Here is a 20,384-nt window from a genome sequence, read left to right as displayed (position 1 = left end):
TCCAGCAACACAAAACCAGAGAGGGGCAGGGGGGACCCTCCACTCCAAGCCCCCCTGTTGTGCCAGATGCTGCCCACAGCCAAGGGGACAGGGCTTGACCCCTTTTCCAGTAACTCTCCTTAAAAGTGCATCACAAGCATTTTCTGGACCTGCATCCAGAGCTGTCCACAACATCAACAAGAGTTGGCTCCTAAAGTCCTTTTCTTGGTCTAGACGTGAATTTTTGGAGCTCATGAAAACTTGGGTGTTTTCATAATGTTATGGCTCTGATTAAAATGGCCAGTGTCCAAACAAGTCCCCATTTAGTGCTTGGGATTTGCAGAGATCATTGTTTGCTGACAATGAAGCTGTTCCCAAGGAGAGCATCGTCCAGCCCTGGGCTGCTCAGCTGCCTGCATCTGTTTTGCTGCAAGCTTTTGGGACAGCCTGACATCCCTGGTGTCTTTGGAAAGGCACTCACAGCCTGCTGAGCTGGTCAGCTGCCCTCAGACGCCTGACATGGTTTCATGACTCTGCAGAGGAGAACATTTCCATGGTCTGCCTCTCCCCACCCAGAGCCTGTCCTCAGATGGTGCTGCACGCCTGGCACGGGGAGGAGATGCCAGTTGTGGCTCAGGGACACCCCCAGGGGATGCCTAAATCACCCCTTCCTTGCCAGCTTTTCTGGAGGGTTGTCCCTGCTATTTCATCTCAGACACAACAGCCACGGGTCCACCTGCAGCTCTACCTCAGAATTCATCTCTCTGCCAAAAGACCTAAAATAAAAACCCCAAAAAAACAACCAAAAAAAACCTGAACAACAAAGAACAACGACTAATTTTTTATTGTGACTGCCATGACTCAGCACACCTTTATCTAGACTTCTTCTGCCAGGTCATCTCTGTCACCCACAGAAAAATGACAGTCCCTGCTTGTGCACCATCCTGGTCCAAACAGAGGATAACCTGTCCCACATGAAATTTTCCCTTTAACTTGGAAAATGATAGGAAAACAAAAATGTTTCCTTTAACTAGGAAAATTATAGGGAAAAACACCTGGGAGGAACACCAAGACATTTTCTAGTCCATCCTCCACTCAAAGCAGGATCTTGTTTTAGGAGCTGCCAACCAGAATAATCTCAAAAATCCTGGACTGGTGGCTTGAAAAGAGCACACAGATAATCTGCTCCAGTCAGAACCCTTAGCAATGCTCTTGGTGGCTCCTACCACATTTTAAGGCCACCCCTTCCCAGTGGAGTTTCTTTGGGCATGAAGAACCCTCTCTCCCTTTGCTGTACCTTGACACACTTCAGGCATCCTTTTCCAATCCTCAGAGGTCTCTCCTGCTTTCTCAGGAGTGGTTTTGGCTCTCAGGTCTCTCTTTCTTTCCTCCTGGACTTCCCAGGGTGGGATGAACATTTTCCAGGCAGTAGCAGGACAAACCCAGACAATGTCATATTGCACCAGAGACCTGAACAGAGGAGGAGAAGCTGGAAGGTTTCTCACCTGCCCTGCTGATCCTTTCACACCTGATATGGCTTTTATCTCCTTGGCCATAATGTGATGGGTTTGACTCTTTATCTCAGTTGGGCTGAGCTGTTCTTTGCTGGTTGGTCCCATCCTTGATTACTCTTTGTACTCTTCCCTTCCAAGTGCCATCTGATTTTTCAGCCTGTTTCTTCCAGCACAGGCACTGATGCACTTTTGGAGCTCCCTGCATAGATATAAACAATATTTTCATTACCAACACATCAAGTAAGATGCTATGAATACCCCTGCCTCCTACAGCCAATCTCTGTTGGGTTTTACTCTCTTTTTTTCAAACTTACAAAGCCTGCTCAGCTGGTGGAGAGGAACTTAGGCTGCTTTTGAGATTTGTTCCTGACAGACTTGTCCTCTGGCCCCTGGGTTTAGCTCATAGGTGGTTTTTTCTCAGCTTCCACATGTGCAAAAGACAGATGTGCAGAAACAAGCCTTGAGGCAGCTACTAAATAAAAACTTCAGGTATCAGTCAAGCACTCCTCAGGACAGTTGTGCGTGTTGGCAGGTCCCCCCTCGGGGTCACAGTCACCCACAGGAGCCCAAACCTGACAGAATCAGCCCTCCTAGGACACCCCAAAGCTCTGGGTTTATTTTGCTCCCTTCTTCTTTCTGCTCTCATGTTCCACCTGCGCCTCCTGACTTGTCACCCTCTATAAATATCCCTGCACTCCTTCTGACACTGAATCCCCCTGCCATGTGCTGGGCTGTGCAGTGGCCAAGGGACACTGTGGGCAGCCCTCCCCTGGGTGAGGAGCAGAGGGAGCAGCATAAGGCAGACCTTGTCTGTTGACTTAACTCCCTAACCCAATTTTAACCACCGTCCACAAGATAGAAGGGTGGTTTCTGTTTACACTGAGGCTTCTCTACGCTGCTCTCTCCACACCCTGAAGTGGCATAAATGCCTCCTAAGTGCCTTAAAGCAGGTCCTTGGTGCAAATGAGAGCCAACCCCATCGTTTGCAAAATGGCTTTGAAAACATTGGGGGCGCACCCTGTAAATGACTGTGGGTTTTTGGAAGGACACCCACCCCCAGGCATGCCCGGGCTATACATAGGCTCTGATGAGCTCAGCACGGGCTGAGGAGCAGCCAGCAGAAGGCAAAACAACCAGCAACGAGATCTTTGTGCCTGAAGCAGCAAGCAGAGAGAGCCTGGCTGCCTGTCGACCCCCAAGGATTCCCAGCAATGTGGGAATATCAGATCTGCCACCCTCGCCCAGCTCCATGGGGGTTCATCTTTCCTTTCCCCTCTACTTTCCTTCAACCTGCCAATCTTTCTGCCTTCTCAACTAAAACAGAACCTGGATCCCACCCCAGCTGGGAAAAAAAAAAGTAATGAATATTTCTCCTGGCTGTGTGTTTCCCCTGAGCCTTCCCTTACCTGGTTTTCATCCCTGTTGTGCAGGAAGCAGGCACAGCCCTGTTTGCCACGCTGCTCTCACTTGTGATAACACCAATTTCTGCTGGACAGGCAGAGGACAAAGCCCAGGGCTCGAGCAGGAGGAGACAAAACCAGAGACCGTGTCAAAGGATGGCAAGCTGACCCAGAGGATGGGTTTGGTTCAGCCTTAAATTTTGGGTGTTTTGCTCTCTAGGCCAACCAGGACCTAAATTTTACCACAGAATCATAGAATGGATTTAGTTGGAAGGGACCTTAAATATCATCAGGTTCCAAATCACAGAATGGGGCATTTTGTAGCACCAACAAATCAGATATCAAACAAATGTTGCCATTAATGGGATGCTCCAGGCAGCCTCACAATGACCAACAGCCTGAATTCCCCTCTCTGCTTACCTTGAATTCCTCAATTCCCCTCTCTGTTTACCTTGAATTCCTGAATTCCCCTCTCTGCTTACCTTGAAGCTCTGCTTAGGAAAATCTTCCCCAATATTTTCAGCAAAGGAGATCTTTTTGCAGCAGTAAGAATGGGGGAAGGAAAGCACAAGGTAAATTCCAATGGGCAGTTTGGGATTGCAGAGCATGCAGGAGCCATGAGACTTGCCTTTGACAGAAACCACTGGCAGGGCAATAATGAGGTTATCTCATCAGTCCTAGGCTGGGATTCACAGGGAAATACTCTTCAACCTGAACTGCATCAGCCCAGCCCTGAAGTGAAGCAAACATCTCTGGATTTAACATCCATCCTCTTGTATAGGTAATGAAAAACACAAATCTCATGGCCTGGTCAATCAGGACCCCATCCCATGGCCCAGCCCACATTTCTGGTCAGAGCCCATCTGGTGCTCATTGTCTGGAGGGTGAGTTATGAACCTCCCTGTGTCGCTCCTTTAACCAAATGGGGTTGGATTACCATGGAAAAATCTTGGTTTGATTTGTGGTGCTGTCAGCAAGGACGAGCCTGGAGAAAATTTCAAAGGGAATTGCAAAATCTGAATACTTTTCCTTTCCAAAAAGGAGGGTACAATTCACACCAGCCTGCTCAGGTGGGGAGGAGTTCACCTCACTTGTGTTTTGCAGCACTAAATCATCAAACACCATTTCCAAGCCATTAATCTGGTTCAGCCCTTATGCTGCAGGGATTCAAAGACAGGCAGTGATTTTCCCTTACTCCCAGAATGTTTTACTAAGGATACCTCTTATTTTTGATGCCTGGGTACTGGGCAGTTTATTTGTTTGTGGAACAGGCTTTTCACATCCCAGACTCATTTGGAGTCTCCAGGGGACACTCTAGTGCCCAGGATTAATCCCAAATAGCTCTCCTAAACACCAACCCAACCCTGGCTGAGCATTAAAGACAAGGGAAGCATTCATTCCGGGAAGGTTTTATTTCACAAATAATTCAGAAATCAAAAGAAAATGGAAGGGTAGGGAGGAAAAGATATTTTACAATTCTGTATTTAGACAAAAAAAAAAATCTAGTTTATAAACAACCACGGCCCCTTGGAAAACATGCAAAGGCACACAAAAATTTACAAGTAACTTTTATACATAGGAAGTAAAATACACCATTTTTCATAGAAAAAAAAAAAGGGAAAGCAACTCTATGAACTGGCCCTAAATATTTAGACTGCCCAAGTGATAAACTGGAGCCTCCTCAACCAGCTGCTGGCTGGAAGTCTTGAAACAAGGAATGAGTGGAGCCAAGGCCCCACCAGCACAGGCTCTGGGTTTCACCCTGGTTGTGTTTCCTGGAGATTGGGCTGAGCCAGGTGTTTTGCAATGACAGTGCCATTGCTTCCAACCCCCAAATTATTGGAAAAGAACAACCAGGCAGCACCAGCTTTGGCTGCACCTGGATGCTCCAGGTGCCTACAGATCTGCTGAGCTGGGGCTGAGGAGGAGAGGGCCTGGTGAGATACAGACGTGATGCATCTTTAAGCTGCACTGAAATATAGCAGGCTGAGAAATGTCTTGGTATCAGAAATAAAATCTGTCAATATTTGGCTAAAAACACTGGTACTGTCCCACCTATTCATGAATAGCTAGCACACATGATTGCGAGTCATTGATAGGTCATGACTGCCTTGGAGGACCTGATCACCCCTCATTCTGGGGGAGGTATGTTTAAATTAATAGCACCCAGGACCTCGAAAAATATTTGTGTAGTAAAGTCACAATTTCTCTTTTGTACAACAAATACAAAAATAAACAGATACAGACTTAAATTATCATCGGTTTCTAAAAATCCAAACCAGTTGGCTGAAGATAAAAATACGCAATTGTAACTTGAATTAAGCGTTTTAGGATATTTCTGTTGGAATAATAACCCTTCCCCTGTCCCCTTTCTGTCACCTAGGTACATCCCCAGCTGTTTGGATTTTTATGTGCTCTCAGTAACCCCCTGGGTTTTACTCCAAGAGCCCTCACAGTCCTTTCCATCACCTTCCATCCGTAATTTTCATGGATCTCACACAAGAGTCGAGGTGTTTTATGTGCTCCTGCAGTCCCCATGAACCTCTAATTCCATTCCCAGCCCATTTGGCCCAGGATTCTGGGATTTGTCCCAGATTCTTGCTGCAGTGTTGGATGGGCTGGAACCAGACCGTGCTCACCCCAACGCTCCACAGCGGGCAGAAACGGGGGAGCTTCTCCTCACTGCCAACATCTCAACTGCTCCCAACCAGCAGCTTCTCTAGGACATGTCCCAGCTGGATTTAACATCAATTTATTTAGTCAGAAAAGGAAAAGGTTCCGTTTTCCTGTCTAAAGTCAATACTGTACACCTCGGACCACAATACTACATAAACAAAGATGACACCAAGGGTCACTTCTCTCTATCCACCCCAAAAGTGGCTTTTCTGTGCAGCATTTTTGGAGACAAGTGAAAAGCAGCTCCAATTTCAGGTTTTACGAAAGGTTTCTTTCCAAATTCAGATTTCATGGAGAAATAAATCCCAGTGGTGGGACAAACTGAGTGATAAATGTCATTTAAATGTCATTTCCTTGCTGATTCCATGGTGTTTACAGAGTTAAAGCATTTACTCTTATAAATGCTTATGCCTGTCTAGATTAAACCAAACACGTTCTGGGCCTAAGAACAGCTGTGAAACATCTGCCAAACAGAGGGAAATATTTTCCCATTTGTTATCCAATATCTCAATTCAGTTATTGAACGGAAGGACTGCACATTTACAAAAACTGAAGAACCTCTGTTGGCTTGGTCTTCTCATGCCTGATGAAGTTACTGCGTGTGTGTGTGTGCATCAAAACCCCACCAGATTTGTGTTTAGACCAATCATAAATATTCATTTCCAATGTGCAGCAGAGACTGCCCTTCTGCCTTGAGCAGGCAGCTCATGCTGAGCCCTTCTCTTGGCTTTGAAATGAATTTGGGTGCCCGTCAAGACAAAAATATCAAAATATGGAATAACACCATTACAACACCTCATGAGTTTTGCAAAACCCAAATTTATCAAATGCTCACATGTACAGCATTTGCACTGAAAGTGGGGATGTGTTGGCTTCACAAACTGGACAGGAAAAATGAACCTACCCCAATTTGTGCTGCATCTATAAAGTGCCTCAGAGCTGCACACACCACAAGGAGCTTCACAAAGGGAAAGTGAACCTGTTTCCTACAGATGCAACCATTCCTAGCAGAAATAAGGTTAATTTTATCACTACTCAACTACTATAAAACAACCAGCACTGCTGTATAAACCAATACACTGCATTTAACTGAAGGTATGGCGTGGAGTATAGGATGAGATGTGCCAGCACAGGAGCCCCAATTCTCTGGCTGCTCACAGGTTGCCAGAATACCTGGGAGTGTTTGACCAGCAAACACCAAACCTGCTCTTTGGATGATCTGGTGGCCTCATTTTCTGCAGTGAGGATCTCTGCCACCATTTTCCACCCTGCTCCAGACCCAAAAAACCTCAATTTTGGCTGCCAAGAACATACCCAAGTCCCATCACTCGAGGTGCCCAGCAGCCTCACACAGCAGCGCTGCTGCACGTCACCTCAGTGGGGAAACACCACTTTTTATGCTTTTTTGCTCAGAAACCACCCAACACACAAAAAATCACTCTGTCAAAGCCCATCCTCTCCCCAGAAAATGCCATTTTTCAACGAGTTTCTCATTTCAAAGTGTCCAGCGCCTGGGCAGCCGCTCGCTCCCGAGTCTGCTCATCCTCACACCCATCCCAGGAGAAGCTTCACACCCTAAAAACACCATCCAGGGCCAGGCTGAGATCCCTGAATCTGCTGCACGTGGAGCCACCACCGTCCTGTGTAGCAACACCTCTGGCAAAACGAAACCTAGAACAGTTTATGGTCGCTGAATGCCCCCGGGGAAACAAAAAACACGAGACAAAAAGATACAACGCTGCACGGGTGCGATGAGATGCCAACAGCTGAGTCAGAACCTGGGGTCTTTTTTTGGGGGTTTTTCTTTTTTTTTTTTTCCCCTTTTCTTTTGGAATTCCCTGAAGGAGATCGGCAAGGGGGGTACGGGCAGAGCTGATGCCGTTCGGAGGAGCTTTGGTGTCTCTGGAGATCAGCAGAGAGCTCTCCCAAAGGAACCTGCACCTTCCCTGGGGCTTTTTTACTGCTTCACTGCAAAGATTCGGAAGGCGTTCCCATCTGAAGGGTTCTTCAAGCTGGAGACAAAGAAAAAAAGAAAAGAAAACAAACATGGAATGAACCAAGTGAAGGCACCACAGAACCCAAACAGGCAGCTCTGAATTTCTCCTATCTCTTCCCTACCAGGAGCAGGAGGAAGATAGAGGGTGAAAAAGAAGCAGCACAAATCCATGGTTGCACCTTTTTTTTTTTTAGGTTTTCAATCCAAATTTGTAGTGCTAATGCCAAAAAAAGGAGCTGGAAGACAACAGACTCAGTTACAGCCCTAGCTTTTATCCAAGGAACACTGTGCTCCCTTCTGCAGAGATTCAGGAATAAAGAGGAATATGTTTTCCTAAAAAACCTGTTGTCAAATAGGCTGGCAGATTCCCAGGGCCTGTCTGGCTTGGCTCCTCGTGCTGGGAGTGGGAATGGCCCCATCAGCTCATGTTAAATGACAATAAAAATGGATATTCCTTTCCAACCTGCAGAGGTGTCCCCAGCTGCTCTGACTCGGAGCTGCTTGGGGTGGCTGTGTGCATGGGGAAAGGGGAAGTTTCTATTCCCGGGTCCTACAGCACTGAAAACACCCAGGAAAAATACAAAATTTCATATCCCCACAAGACAAACATTGCAACAAGGGTAAGGACCCAGTAAATCCCAAAGGAAGACTTTTCCCACACCTGTTTGGGTGTGTATCTATCTTTGCTCAAGGTTACTTCCAGTGTCCCAAAGGGTGAGGGTTCACCTTAATCTTGGAAAAGCTGTTTCACTGCCTGGCGGATCTCGCAGCATGAGGCTGCTCCTTACGGCAGAGTGTAAATAAAATTTCCAAATGTTCATCCCCACTGTGAGAAGGTCTCTGGTTTCACCCCTCAGATCAGCACTGGCTGCTCACATTGCTCATCCCTGAGAGTGGTGGGATTTATTCTTAGCTAGGGCACAGCTGGCCATCCCAGTAAAAAGTTGTCTTTAGGTATAAAAGATAAGTGAAAGCAAGACTGAGATTTAAAAAACAAATCAAAGGGACAGGAGGTTTTTCACCTAAATCCAATTTATCCAATTGGAAAATGCTGAGCCTGGTAATCTATATTAAACCCCCCATATTTAACTGCTATAGCTTTCCTGTCTTAGTGTGCTTTTATTTCTTGAGGTGCTCTAAAGCATTCTGGAATATCCACAGATAGAATAAAAGCAGCAAACTTGATAGAATTCCTTATGGTCTTTGTAAAATAACTGCACAGAGCTGAGTTAGCAGTGACCAAAACCCCCCTGTCTGTGGGAAATTCTGTACTTGTGAAGATTGCCCTGAGAAATCAGTGCCATCACACCAATATCTGAAAAAACACATAACATGTTGAAGGTGAAGTCTCAGATTAGACAGGACTGGATGAGCTGGGACTGGATTGTTGTGCTCTTGAGGAGGTGCAGGATTTTGGAAGCACAGATTTGCAGTTGGTCCCTGATACCAGCATGGTTGGCCGTAGAGAGTAGAAAAAATACCTACAAGGGTGGCAAATTCATCTTCAAAAAGTGTTTGATCATGTCTCAAGAGACTAATTTACTTATTTCAAAGAGAATAGAGGACATGGATCAACAAATACAAATGAATCCCACCCCCCAGAATGGAACAGAAATCCAAATTACAAAACCCAAGTCATGACCCAGGCTGAGAACTGAAAATACCTGGGCTGATCTCGAACTGAAAATGCCTGTGCTGATCTCCTGATGTGTTAAACACACAGCAAAATGCATTAACATGGACTTGTGCTGTGACAAAACCTAACCGGGTTTGCTTAACAGCATTTCACAGCAGCCTGAACTGGGGAGGAAAGAGCAGGACAGCACGCTCCATTTGCTCAGCTGTCCCAACTCACAGTGACACTGGGAAGTCACTTCTTCCCAAGCCTGTCAAGCTGATACCTGCTGACTTTCCCAGGCAGCTGAAAACACTGGAAAAGAAGAGGGAAGTGCAAAGGAGGGAGGTCCCACCTCTCTGACTGGACGCCGTTCTTTAAGGAGCCCACGTAGGTTTTCTTCTTTTCTACAGGCATCACGTCCACAAAGCCTCCTCTTTCGTCTGAAATGACCCCGGCGTGCACTGCAGTTTTGCAGATACTGGAGCTCTGAAAAATATTTAATTGGTTTGACTTACACACTGTCTATATTTTATTTATGAAGACTTATCAATTCCATCAACACCATGAAAAGCAGGGAATAGACAAAGAAACAGTTATGAAACAGTTTTGTCCCTCTTTTGGACAAATTAGGGACTAGATCTGGCAGGTATGTCATAATCCCTGGGTGAAAGGAGATCCACCATCAGCACAGAGGAGAGGCAGATTTTCCATCATTCGAGGTGGAGCTGCACCTGTGAGATCATCACAGAATCATGGAATGGTTTGGGTGGTAAGGGACCTTAAAGCTCATCCAGTTCCACCCCTGCCATATGCAGAGACAGCTTCCACTGTCCCAGGTTGCTCCAAGCCCCATCAAACCTTTACTTGGACATTTCCAGGGATGGGGCAGCCACAGCTTCCCTGGAAAACCTGTGCCAGGGCCTCCCCAGCCTCACAGGGAACAATTCCTTCCCAATGTCCAGTCTAAAGCCACACATCTTCACCTTACCCAGGGCCAAGACTGAATTGAGACAACTTTCCAGCCAGTGCCTCTTGGGACTGCACCAGAGAAACCTCTGAGGTGAAACTCTGTGCAGACCTCAGCTAAGGTTATTCACAAGTTGCTTGGAAAGTAAATGCTTCTGCAGAGTTGAGGTAAATGATCCCTAATTATCTGGGACAGCTCACATCCTTCTGTCTTTCCTAGAAAGAAGAGCTGCCTCCACTGACTGGTGCAGTTTTTGGATGGGTTTTACCCCATAAAACAACACCAAATGTGGAGGGAGATTTCACTGCTGGAAAGACCAAAGTTTCTCTGTTTTCCATCCCAGATGTGCCGAGTCAGAAGAGCTGGAGGAGCACAAACCAGCAACAACTGATGACTAAGCCCCCAAAGCATCCCGGAAAAGGGAGCAAAAGCTGGGAAGGCTGAGGGATAGTGTAAACCTGGCCATCAGCTCTCTGCAGGGTTTACACACAACAAGCTGGAAGAACAGAAAGGAAAAACCAACTCTGCACAGCAAACTGCAGCAGGTGAAAATCCCAAGCCCAGAAATGCCCTGACTGCTCAAAATCCAAGTTCCACAAAAGCAGCGCCAAGTGCAACAGTTCCCCTTGTGTCAGTAGGATGCAGCCCATGCTGCCTCCCTGCCACAGCCATATATGGCAGCTCTTGTCCCCTATATATATATTTATCACTTTGGATGGCCTATCTCTTGGCAGCCCTCAGAGTTTTGAGTGCTAGTTTGGTATTTTGCTTCTATATATGGTCAATGGAGCAAGGGAATGCTGTGTTTGGAAGATATGCAGTGAATTTGCCCTAATATGTGGTGGGAAATCTATAAATCTAAAACTGGCTCATAAAACTGAACTGTCCTGGATCAATTTGCAGCACCCTCCACTGGGAGACATCCTGAACAATGTTCTTTTCAAAGCATTCCTGTTATTTTTTTTTCCAGGACTTGCTGTTCCGCCGCTCACTCAAAGCTCTGACCAACAGATTCACCCCAAACCTCCTCTTCTCACTCTGTTGGATGACAGCCCTCTCATGTCCCAGGCCACTCTGTGCTTTGATTAATTGATTGCAGAGCTTTTGGAAGATGAGATACTACAGGAATATGGCCCTCCCTTCCAGCTCCAGGAGTACAGCAGCATGGACAATGGAGGTTTTCCATGGTGCAGCCCCTTGGGATGCTCTGAGACCAATTTCCAATGAAATGAGCCCCAGGGGACACACCATAAAATGACAGCACACTTTACAGTGGGTCATTAACAATGTTCTCTGACTATGAGCTTAATCACCCAGAACTTCCTCACTACTGTGACTGATTTAATCGCTAAGTTCAGATCTCCTGAGAGCTGACTCCCAACTCAGTTTGCTCTGGTGACAAGAGCCATCCATCCATCCATCCATCCATCCATCCATCCATCCATCCATCCATCCATCCATCCATCCATCCATCCATCCATCCATCCATCCATCCATCCATCCATCCATCCATCCCTCCCATCCATCCCTCCCATCCATCCCTCCCATCCATCCCTCCTCCTCCAAGCAACCACTGCACAACTCTGGATAAACCTTATCTCAAACGTGGGGCAGTTGTTCTCTTTCCTGGCTCCACAGGGCTCCTGGGCAGGGATGGGGATGGGTTTCCCCTGCAGGATGCCAGGAGCCAGGCAGAGTGACAAATGACAGAGCCTCATGGAAGCCAAAAGTTCTTTTACAACCTCCATGAAGATCCCTGGCTGTTCCCACAGGTCCAGCACCAAGGCCAGGTTGGACAGGGCTTGGAGCACCCTGGTCTGTGGAAAATGTCCCTGCCCATGGCAGGGGGTGGAGCTGGATGATCTTTGAAGTCCCTTCCAACCCAAACCATTCCATGGTTCTATGATCATCCCAGAGCCAGGCCTGTCCACTTTTACCATTGCATATTTCTTGCCTTTTATTCATTTACCCCAAAATTCAAGTCTCCTCTACTCCCCTGTTCCACAGCCTTACTAATATCCTTACTAACAAGTCCCTGAATTGCTTTTTAAAGCAAAGTGCAGGCTGGAAATGGGGCTAAATGCTTCACTGTCTTTTAGATAGCTCCAGGTGCCACTTTAACATGAAGTTGGCTTCCCAGGGCCCTCCCAGAAGACCAGCACTTGTCTCATCCAGCTCACTGCCTGCTTTAATTATTCCTCAGCAGAGGGTTAATTCCCAGTACCCTGCACAAGCCTTTCTTCCTTTCCCCAAATTCTCCTTGTGTGGTGTGGTTATTTCTCTTCTCGACTTCCCATTCTGAGCATTCCCAGCATCCCAACCTCTCCCTGTGCAGCACCATTCAGAGTCACCTCAAACTCTTTGTCTCACCTGCTTTGCCACCAACCTCAGTTCTTTCCTGCCACCTCCACATCACCCTGCTAGCACAGCAGTCCAGTATAAAGGTTAACCAAACCCTCGAGGAAGTGGCCAAATACTTTTTTATTACTATGGGTTCTTGTTTTTCTCCCAAGCCACCATCCATGCCCCCGTTTATGAAACAATATCCAGGAGGGAGGGTAGGAAATGGGTTGATTAAAGGACACTAATCCTTTTGCGTCAGTGCAATGCCAGCCCAGGATGCTGCTCCTCACCTAATTCCTTTGTAATCACAGGCCCTGTGCAGGGCTGATCTCAGGGAGGTTTGTCCTCTGTAAAAACCAGAAAACTATTTTCCATTTCCTGCAGGTGGGAGCATGCAGGAGGCAGGTACTGCAGGGAGGCAGCTGCTCCATAGATTTGCCTGTGAGCTAATCCAGGATAACCTGTTTGTGCAGCTCTTCCTTCAAAAAAATTGGTCTTGAGCAAAATTAAAAATAGTATGGTTTTGGTTTTTTTTGAAATTGCTTTCAAAATTGCTTTTCCAAATTACTGTATGATTCCTGAAGGATGGATTTCCTCAGCAGTCTGCAAAGCTCCAGGGTGACCTGAAGCTGGGGGTCCACAATCTGCTGGCTGCTTTCCCCAAGCTTTCCAAACCAGGATCCTACAGGGCAGCCAGGGAGCTGGCATTCCTGAACACAGCCCCCAGTGGAAAACAGAAAATGAGGGAAAAAACCCAAAATAATCAGACACCCACAAAGGGAAAAACATCTAGACCCAGTTTTTAGAGGCCTAATGGTAAGAGATTTCAAGAAAATGACTCTGCCTAGTTTTAGCATCAAGTCTCTGCTCATGTCCTCGAGCAAAGCTCAGAAAAACAAACCCATAAAACCAGCTCACACGCTTTCTTCTTTCTTTCCACTGCTCTGAGCTCTCCCCTGGCTGCTCAGAAGCTGTTTATCTCCCAGAAAGAGGAGGGAAAGGGAGAGAGGTCTTTTTCTGTCAACTCTGTGGTGTGATAGGATGGAATAAAAGCCCTTTGGTGCTCACCTATAAATCCCAAAATGCTTTAAAGAAGTACAGCCATGATTTCACAGCCAGAGCCCAAAGGCCTGGGGAGGTTAAGGGCCATGACCAAACCTCAAGGGCCATGACCAATTCTTTAGGATGGAGTCAGTGCTGGACAGTAGAAGAGCTCACCAAACCCAGCTCAAGGGCTGTGGAGTGACACATCCAAGTCCTTCCGAATTAATCAGTGTTGGAGACCAACAGGGCTCCCCAAGCCTCCTGACCCCATCTTTCACCCCCTTTGGCCTATCCCCACATGGAATAACCACGAGAGAGTTTGAATTTCTCCCCTGAAGCCCAGAGTGAGCCCAGCTGTGGGACAGGGCAGTCAGGGTGTGCGGGGAGAGCTCTGTACTCACATCGGCGTAAACGTTGGTGCCGAACACGGGCGCCCAGTACGACGGCTCGTCCTTGCAGTGGGCTGGGCAGTAAATCCTGGAAAACAAGGTATTCAGGTTGATTCTCCAGAGCAGGCCTGCACAGGAAGGCCAGCTGCATTCCTGGGAGATTTCAAGTGCCTGCATCTGGTCTGCAGGTGGCAACAGCGAATTTGATTATTGGCTCCCCTCAGATGACATTTGGGCTGCTGCAGAACTGCAAATAGAGGGATTTGGACCAGCAGAAGAGGGATTGGTCTTTTATAACCTTTTCAAAATGGACTACCTGTGTTTTTGCTCAGTTCTGTGCACATAAATCTCTGCATGTGTTTGTGCCCCTCTGCCCTGTCCCTTACTCCTGCACAGATTCCAGAACAAGCTTCTTCCATGCTTTGAGGTGGAAAGGAAAACCACATCCAAAACCCAGCACATGCAGAAGCAAAGAGACAAAGAGTGTGCAGTGGCACGCTCACACATGAGAGTGTGTTGGGACAGGATTGTGCAGCCTGGCTGATAGGTTACTGAAGCCATCCAAAAACATAAAGTGAATTTTCTACAGTGATGCCAAGAAAAGAATGGTGGCGGGAGGAAACACGCCATTCCCAACCCCCTCCTCCAGTTAAACCAGTATGATCAGCTCTTCTCCCAGCAGCCCTCAAATTCAGGGCCTTCAGCACCTCTGTTAAGCTGCCCCTCGTTTAGGACAGAGGTTTTAAACCCAACAGATTTGTGTTACCTTGGGCAGTGGCTCGCTGGCTTTTTGAAGTGGCACAGTTCAGCTACTGTGGTGTAACAATCCAGAGTCTGTGCTGCCAAGAGAAATGTGGAAAGGCAAATTATCAGACCCAAAAGCTCAGGCTGCTGCAGAAAACACAAGTCAGAGCCACACGATGCATTTGGTGGGACCCTTGTAAAGCTGCTCCAGCAGCAGGATCCCAGGATGGGGCTGGCCAGTTCTCCAGCAGGAATCCTGCAGCCACAACACAGTGTGGCCTTAAAAAGGTCACAGCTCTCAGAAGAGACAAGCAGCTGATCCACAGCACATGGGTTTGTTACAGCTCCAGATGTGGAGCCCAAATATCCTGACACCTACAGCTCTCCCTGAAAGGAGCTCAGGTGGATCTCATCAAAAGGATTGTTCTGCACCAGAGGAATTTTTCAAAGATATTCAGAAAGTGGGAATTGTTTAAAAAGCAGAGCAGTGTTTATTTATATGCCCATCAGAAATGTGATGACCCACTGTTAAAAACTAATTTCCCGTGTATTGTGGGTTTTGTTACATTACTGCACTAGGACATTAGCCACTATTTTTTTTTTTTTTTCAGTTTTTGTAAGTGTTGACACTTGACTGAGACTCTCAAAGATGGGTGGCTCAACTCCCATCCCTTCACTATCAGCAGCTGCAGTCTGGGCCCCACCAGGATCCATCAGCAGGAGATGCTGCTGGAATTGGCCCATTTTCACCTTTTTCTCTTCCCTCCTCTTAGATGCCCCCAGGAAAATGAGGTGGGTGGTGGTGGACTTGCCCAGGGTGGGTGGGCAGTCACTCAAAGGTTCTGATCACCCAAGACCACCACTCCAGGGTCTGGTGGTGGCACAGAACCATTTGACACAACCACTGAAAATTAAAAAGAGCCCTGAAAGGAATGATGTTTTCAAGTCCTCCATAAAACCCCAGCAACAATAATTTTTTTTCGCCCTCAACATTTAAAACTTACTTGTGACTTTGGAAACCATGAATGCATTCGAAGGTTTACTTTTCCTGTAAAACAAGCAAAAAAAAAAATTATTAAAAAAAAAAAAATAAGCAGAGCAGAATTCTTTGGACCACTGTGCCCACATGAGAGCAAGAATGACTGAAGACCTGCTTGTATTTAAAGGTAACACTAATAAAGATAATAGTTTTTGGTGAGGGCAGTACCTGAATGACTCCACACCATTCCTGGTGGACTTCACAAACGCAGGTGTCCTCCCTTTCCTGGTGATATCCACCAGCCCTCCTTTGTTGTCCAGGATTCCGTAGTGGATTGCAGCACGACAGATGCTGGAGGACTGACAAGAGATAAATAGATGGGCTGTGACATCAATCCAGTAAATCTCATGCACAGAGCAACGCTGCCCAAGGGCTACGTGAAAAACAGAGGAGAAATGAAACCACCACCAGAGCACCAAGTGGAAAATAAGCTGAGTGCACTCCTTTGGAATCTGGTTGTTAAATCTTCCTCTCCCAATACAGATTCTTTTATTACTATTATTTTAAGCACTGCCTGGTTGAATGGCAAGATTTTTTTTTTTTTTTTTTTTAAATAACAAAACCATACATTTAAATACAATTTAGAGGAAAAGCAGTGCTGGAAGTGAGCGACCAGCCTGAAATATTTCCAGTTCTCGAGAAAATATTCAAACCCAAAATATTTCTGCTGACGCCACTTGGAGGGGTTGGGTGTCTGCAGTCACAGAATTTCCAGGGCAGAGACACATCAGGGGTGATGCAGTCACGCACCAACAGTTGGAACAGGGAAAGAAAAACTGATTTTACCCAAAGAAACCCTTTTATCTTCCAGCTTCCCTCACCCCAAAAAGTAGTTTCGATGGGAAAATGGTGCTATGTTTTATTTATTAATTATCTTATCAATTTAACATCAAGCAAATCAGCCCAAAATATTATTTAGTTACAAAATTTAGGTGTTTTTTTATATAAAGTTTCTGTTCAGATGACAGGAGCAAAGAGATCTTTGTAGGAGCTGCCTATTGGTGCTCATCCCTCACTTTCCATGGGTGTCCACATTAAGGACAATTCCTGACAAAATCCCATCTGGAACCACTTTGCCTTCCCAGAATCTGTCCCTTTTTTCAACAGCAAGATGAGGAAAATGCAGATAATCTTTATTAGCTCCATTTTACAGCACCACAACCCGAGAGTCTGAAAAGCCAAAGGACAGCAGAATGTCTGGCATTTCCCATTTCTGTCATCCCCACTGACTCCCACAAATTACACCCAGCAGCTATTAAAAGGTACTTACACTTTCATAATAAAATGTTCCAAAGATCTTTCCCTTACTGTACAAGCAGCCAGCTGGGCACAAATACCTAGTAAAGATATTTATCTTTGAGGGTGGCGAAAAACAATTCAAGAAAAACAGACTTTGACTCTATTTCCCTTAATAGTCATTCCATTCATTTCACGTAGTTCTCCTGTTTTAAAAACAAGATTGCAAAACAGCTACTTTTTTAAAACAGTTGTTCCACCCTCCTTAAGAGCCCGACCAATATTTAGGTTCTGTGGATTTGGTTTTTCTCCAAGTGATAAACTGTCCTGTTCTCTGCAGAAACCTTAACCAGAAGTTCTGGACTGGCTGGGAGGGGACAAGCCATGAATTATTGGGTCTGCCTCGGGCAGCAATGGAATGCATGAAAAAGGCTCGAAAAATGACTCTGCTGAAATGTATTCAATTATTTTGGACACCTGAAACTGTGGGTCATCATGGCTGAATAAAATCATCCAAACCACCTTACTGCCAGGCTTGGTTGAAGGCTTGAATTAGGAGAAATTTAGGGGATTTTTTTGTTGGGTTTCGGGGCTTTTCCTAAGGAGATCCACCTAGAGAGTCACAAAAAATATAGAGTGCAACCTATCCTAGGTTTGCAAGAACTGGATAATATTTAGCAATAAAACATAAATATTTATTAAAAATATTTAACGATAAAAAGTAAATATTTATTTACTTTTCCCCTCAGCACTCCAAGAAGTATCAACAAAACTTTACCTGTTGCACGTTGAGCCTCTGCACTTGTCTCTCATCTTGGTTTCACAGGTAATGACTTGTGCTGGGGAGGGGAAAAAAAAAAATCAAATAAATACATTTTTTAAAAAGGAAATTGCTCAGCCTGCTCTTGAGCTACAGAAATGAGCGAGCTCCACACATCCTTCCTGGAGGTCTTTGGTGCATCAAGATAAAATCGGATTTTCTCCAGCCTGGAGCAGTTGGAGCCTCTTTAGCCCTTCACCTGAGACAGGTGTCTTTGGAATATTAGCAAGGAAGATGCAGCTGACAGCTGAAGGCTTTGGTTTACAGCCCCAGGTCTGCAGCCAGAGCTCTCATCCTCCTTGTAATTACAGACTCTCCAGATGCTGGCTGATAAACTTGAAAAGGGCCCACTGGCGTGCCCCACCAAGTGTCTTTTAATTAACAGAGGTTGGAAAACAGCTCAGGAAGCACCAGCAGCTCCACAAACAACTTCAGAAATATTCCCCAGCAAGAAATAAGGAGGAAACAAGCCATAAACCCCAGATAAGTGCTGAGTGTAGAGTTTTATAGGTGAAATAAAATCAGTATTTCCTAAATGTGTTACTGATTGAGGGCACTTTTGGTACGTTGGTATTTTATTGAGGTCAGGAGGACCTGGACTGCTGGAGTCAGTCAGAGGAGGTGACAGAGGTGCTCTGAGAGCTGGAGCCAGGCTGGGACACCTGGGGGTGCTCACCTGGAGAGGAGAAGCTCCAGGGAGAGCTCAGAGCCCTGGCAGGGCCTGAAGGGGCTCCAGGAGAGCTGGAGAGGGACTGGGGACAAGGGATGGAGGGACAGGACACAGGGAATGGCTCCCAGTGCCAGAGGGCAGGGATGGATGGGAGATTGGGAATTGGGAATTGTTCCCTGGGAGGGTGGGGAGGGGCTGGGATGAATTCCCAGAGTAGCTGTGGCTGCCCCTGGATCCCTGGAAGTGCCCAAGGCCAGGCTGGATGGGGTTTGGAACAATCTGGGACAGTGGAAGGTGTCCCTGCCATGGCAGGGGGTGGGACTGGATGAGCTTTAAGGTCCCTTCCAAACCAAACCATTGTGGCATTCTATGAAATGACTGAAACAAGCACAGAACTTGTGCAGCTCCATGTGCAGAAGGTGCAGGTTGTTTCTGGGAGCTTTGCTCACCACTTCCAGCAGCTTTCTGCACAGCTGAAATGCTCACACAGTGAATTTTCACACAGATCACCTTTCCTCCTCTCAAACATCCTCCCAGTTTCTTTGTCCCTCAGCCCCCTCATCACTTCCCACACCTTTTCCCACTGAGGTGCTCCAAAACCCACAGGAGCTGAAAAAGAGAGAGGCTGTGCCTTACTCATGTAGGATTCTGGGCTGATTTTCTTGGCCTTGATGGTTTTGCTGGGTTTGTTCTCTGGAAGGTGGAACTGCACCGGCTTCTGCACCTGCGGGATCTCCACCTCGTTGGTCTCGTCTGTCTCAGCAATGATGGGATCTTTGTAACGGTGATCTTGGCAGAAGAGGGGATTCAAAATAGTCACAGGGTGCTCACAAGGGTGGGCAAGTCAGGTTCATGTTTAGTGGGGATGATTTAGTTGGACAAGGATCTGCTTTTAAACAGCTGGGAGATCAGGAATGCCCATTGGAGGCAGCACAGGGCCATGGCCAGGACACTCCTGCCCTGCCCCTCTGCACATGAAGCAGCATTCACAGCATCTCACTATAAAGATTTGAAGGGATCCCCACTAATTAGTGAAAAAAGTGCTAATATTCCTTCCTAATTAGTGAAAAAAGTGCTAATATTCCTTCCTAATTAGTGAAAAAAGTGCTAATATTCCTTCCTCTGTTTCCCACCGAGCTCTTCCCTCTGGAGGAAAACACAGATTTGCTGAAGGGCTCATATTCCATCAGGGCATCCCCTGCTGCAGCCCACCTGCACCCTGGGGTCCTCCTTCAAACCCCACAAGATGAAAAATGAGAAGTGCATGGTGGCAGCAAAACAAGCCTCAGCTTTGGGCAAGTCTCCAGGGAATGTCCCTGTTTCCAAAGAGCTCAGTTCTCTGGGAAGCAAAACACTTGGGAGGAGAGAAGTGGCCCCAGGAGATCGTGGATGCTGGGGGTGGCAATGCTGCTGGAGGGCTCACCCTAATAATGTTTTATCCCATTGACCTCTCTTCCAAAAACACTCCACAGGTCAGGGAGAACCTTTCAGGATCCCCCTCCTCTCCTCCAAGGGACACGAATCCCTAGGTTCATTTTGCATCCCTGAAAACCATCCCTTGAATCCCCCACCCTGAAAGGTGGGGAGGGAGGCAAAGGCTCCACCCGTGGCTCCCAAAGGTGCTGAGCAGGCAGCCAAGCTCTGCCCACCCAGGATTCCTCTGCCAAGCCCTGGAGAACATTCCCTAACCCAGCAAACCCTCCCAGGAGGGGATCGCTCCTGCCCGCAGCCTGCCAGAGCTCAAACCCCCCTGCAGCTCCCGGGCCAAACCCATGGGAGCTCAGAGCTGCTTCTCCCCAGCCAAACTCTCTGTTTTCTCCAGGAAAACCCGCTGAATTCCAGATTCTCAGCAGCTCAGGGATTCTTGCTTTCAGTGGCTGACTATTTCCCATGTTTCCCAATATTGAGGACGGCTAATTAGGAGGGGCACGAAGCTGTGGCTGGCCCCA

The 20,384-nt window shown here is 46.8% G+C and overlaps 1 protein-coding gene across 1 annotated transcript in view; it reads right to left on the bottom strand.

The window, feature by feature from the left end:
- Positions 1-4,286: 4,286 nt before the first annotated feature.
- Positions 4,287-20,384, bottom strand: part of CRISPLD2 (cysteine rich secretory protein LCCL domain containing 2) — a 30,801-nt gene continuing 14,703 nt past the window's right edge. The window contains exons 7-15 of the mRNA XM_030227727.2: positions 19,072-19,224; positions 17,724-17,784; positions 16,980-17,046; positions 15,878-16,008; positions 15,675-15,718; positions 14,693-14,765; positions 13,939-14,014; positions 9,536-9,669; positions 4,287-7,581 (exon numbers count right to left, since the gene is read on the bottom strand). Coding sequence (XP_030083587.2) covers positions 7,527-7,581; positions 9,536-9,669; positions 13,939-14,014; positions 14,693-14,765; positions 15,675-15,718; positions 15,878-16,008; positions 16,980-17,046; positions 17,724-17,784; positions 19,072-19,224 — 794 coding nt within the window. The 3' untranslated portion in view covers positions 4,287-7,526. The remainder of the gene's footprint in view (positions 7,582-9,535; positions 9,670-13,938; positions 14,015-14,692; positions 14,766-15,674; positions 15,719-15,877; positions 16,009-16,979; positions 17,047-17,723; positions 17,785-19,071; positions 19,225-20,384) is intronic.

Source organism: Serinus canaria, chromosome 11 (genome assembly GCF_022539315.1).
Source record: "Serinus canaria isolate serCan28SL12 chromosome 11, serCan2020, whole genome shotgun sequence".
NCBI classification, from domain to species: Eukaryota; Metazoa; Chordata; class Aves; order Passeriformes; family Fringillidae; genus Serinus; species Serinus canaria.
This window is presented reverse-complemented; position numbering and strand designations above follow the sequence as displayed.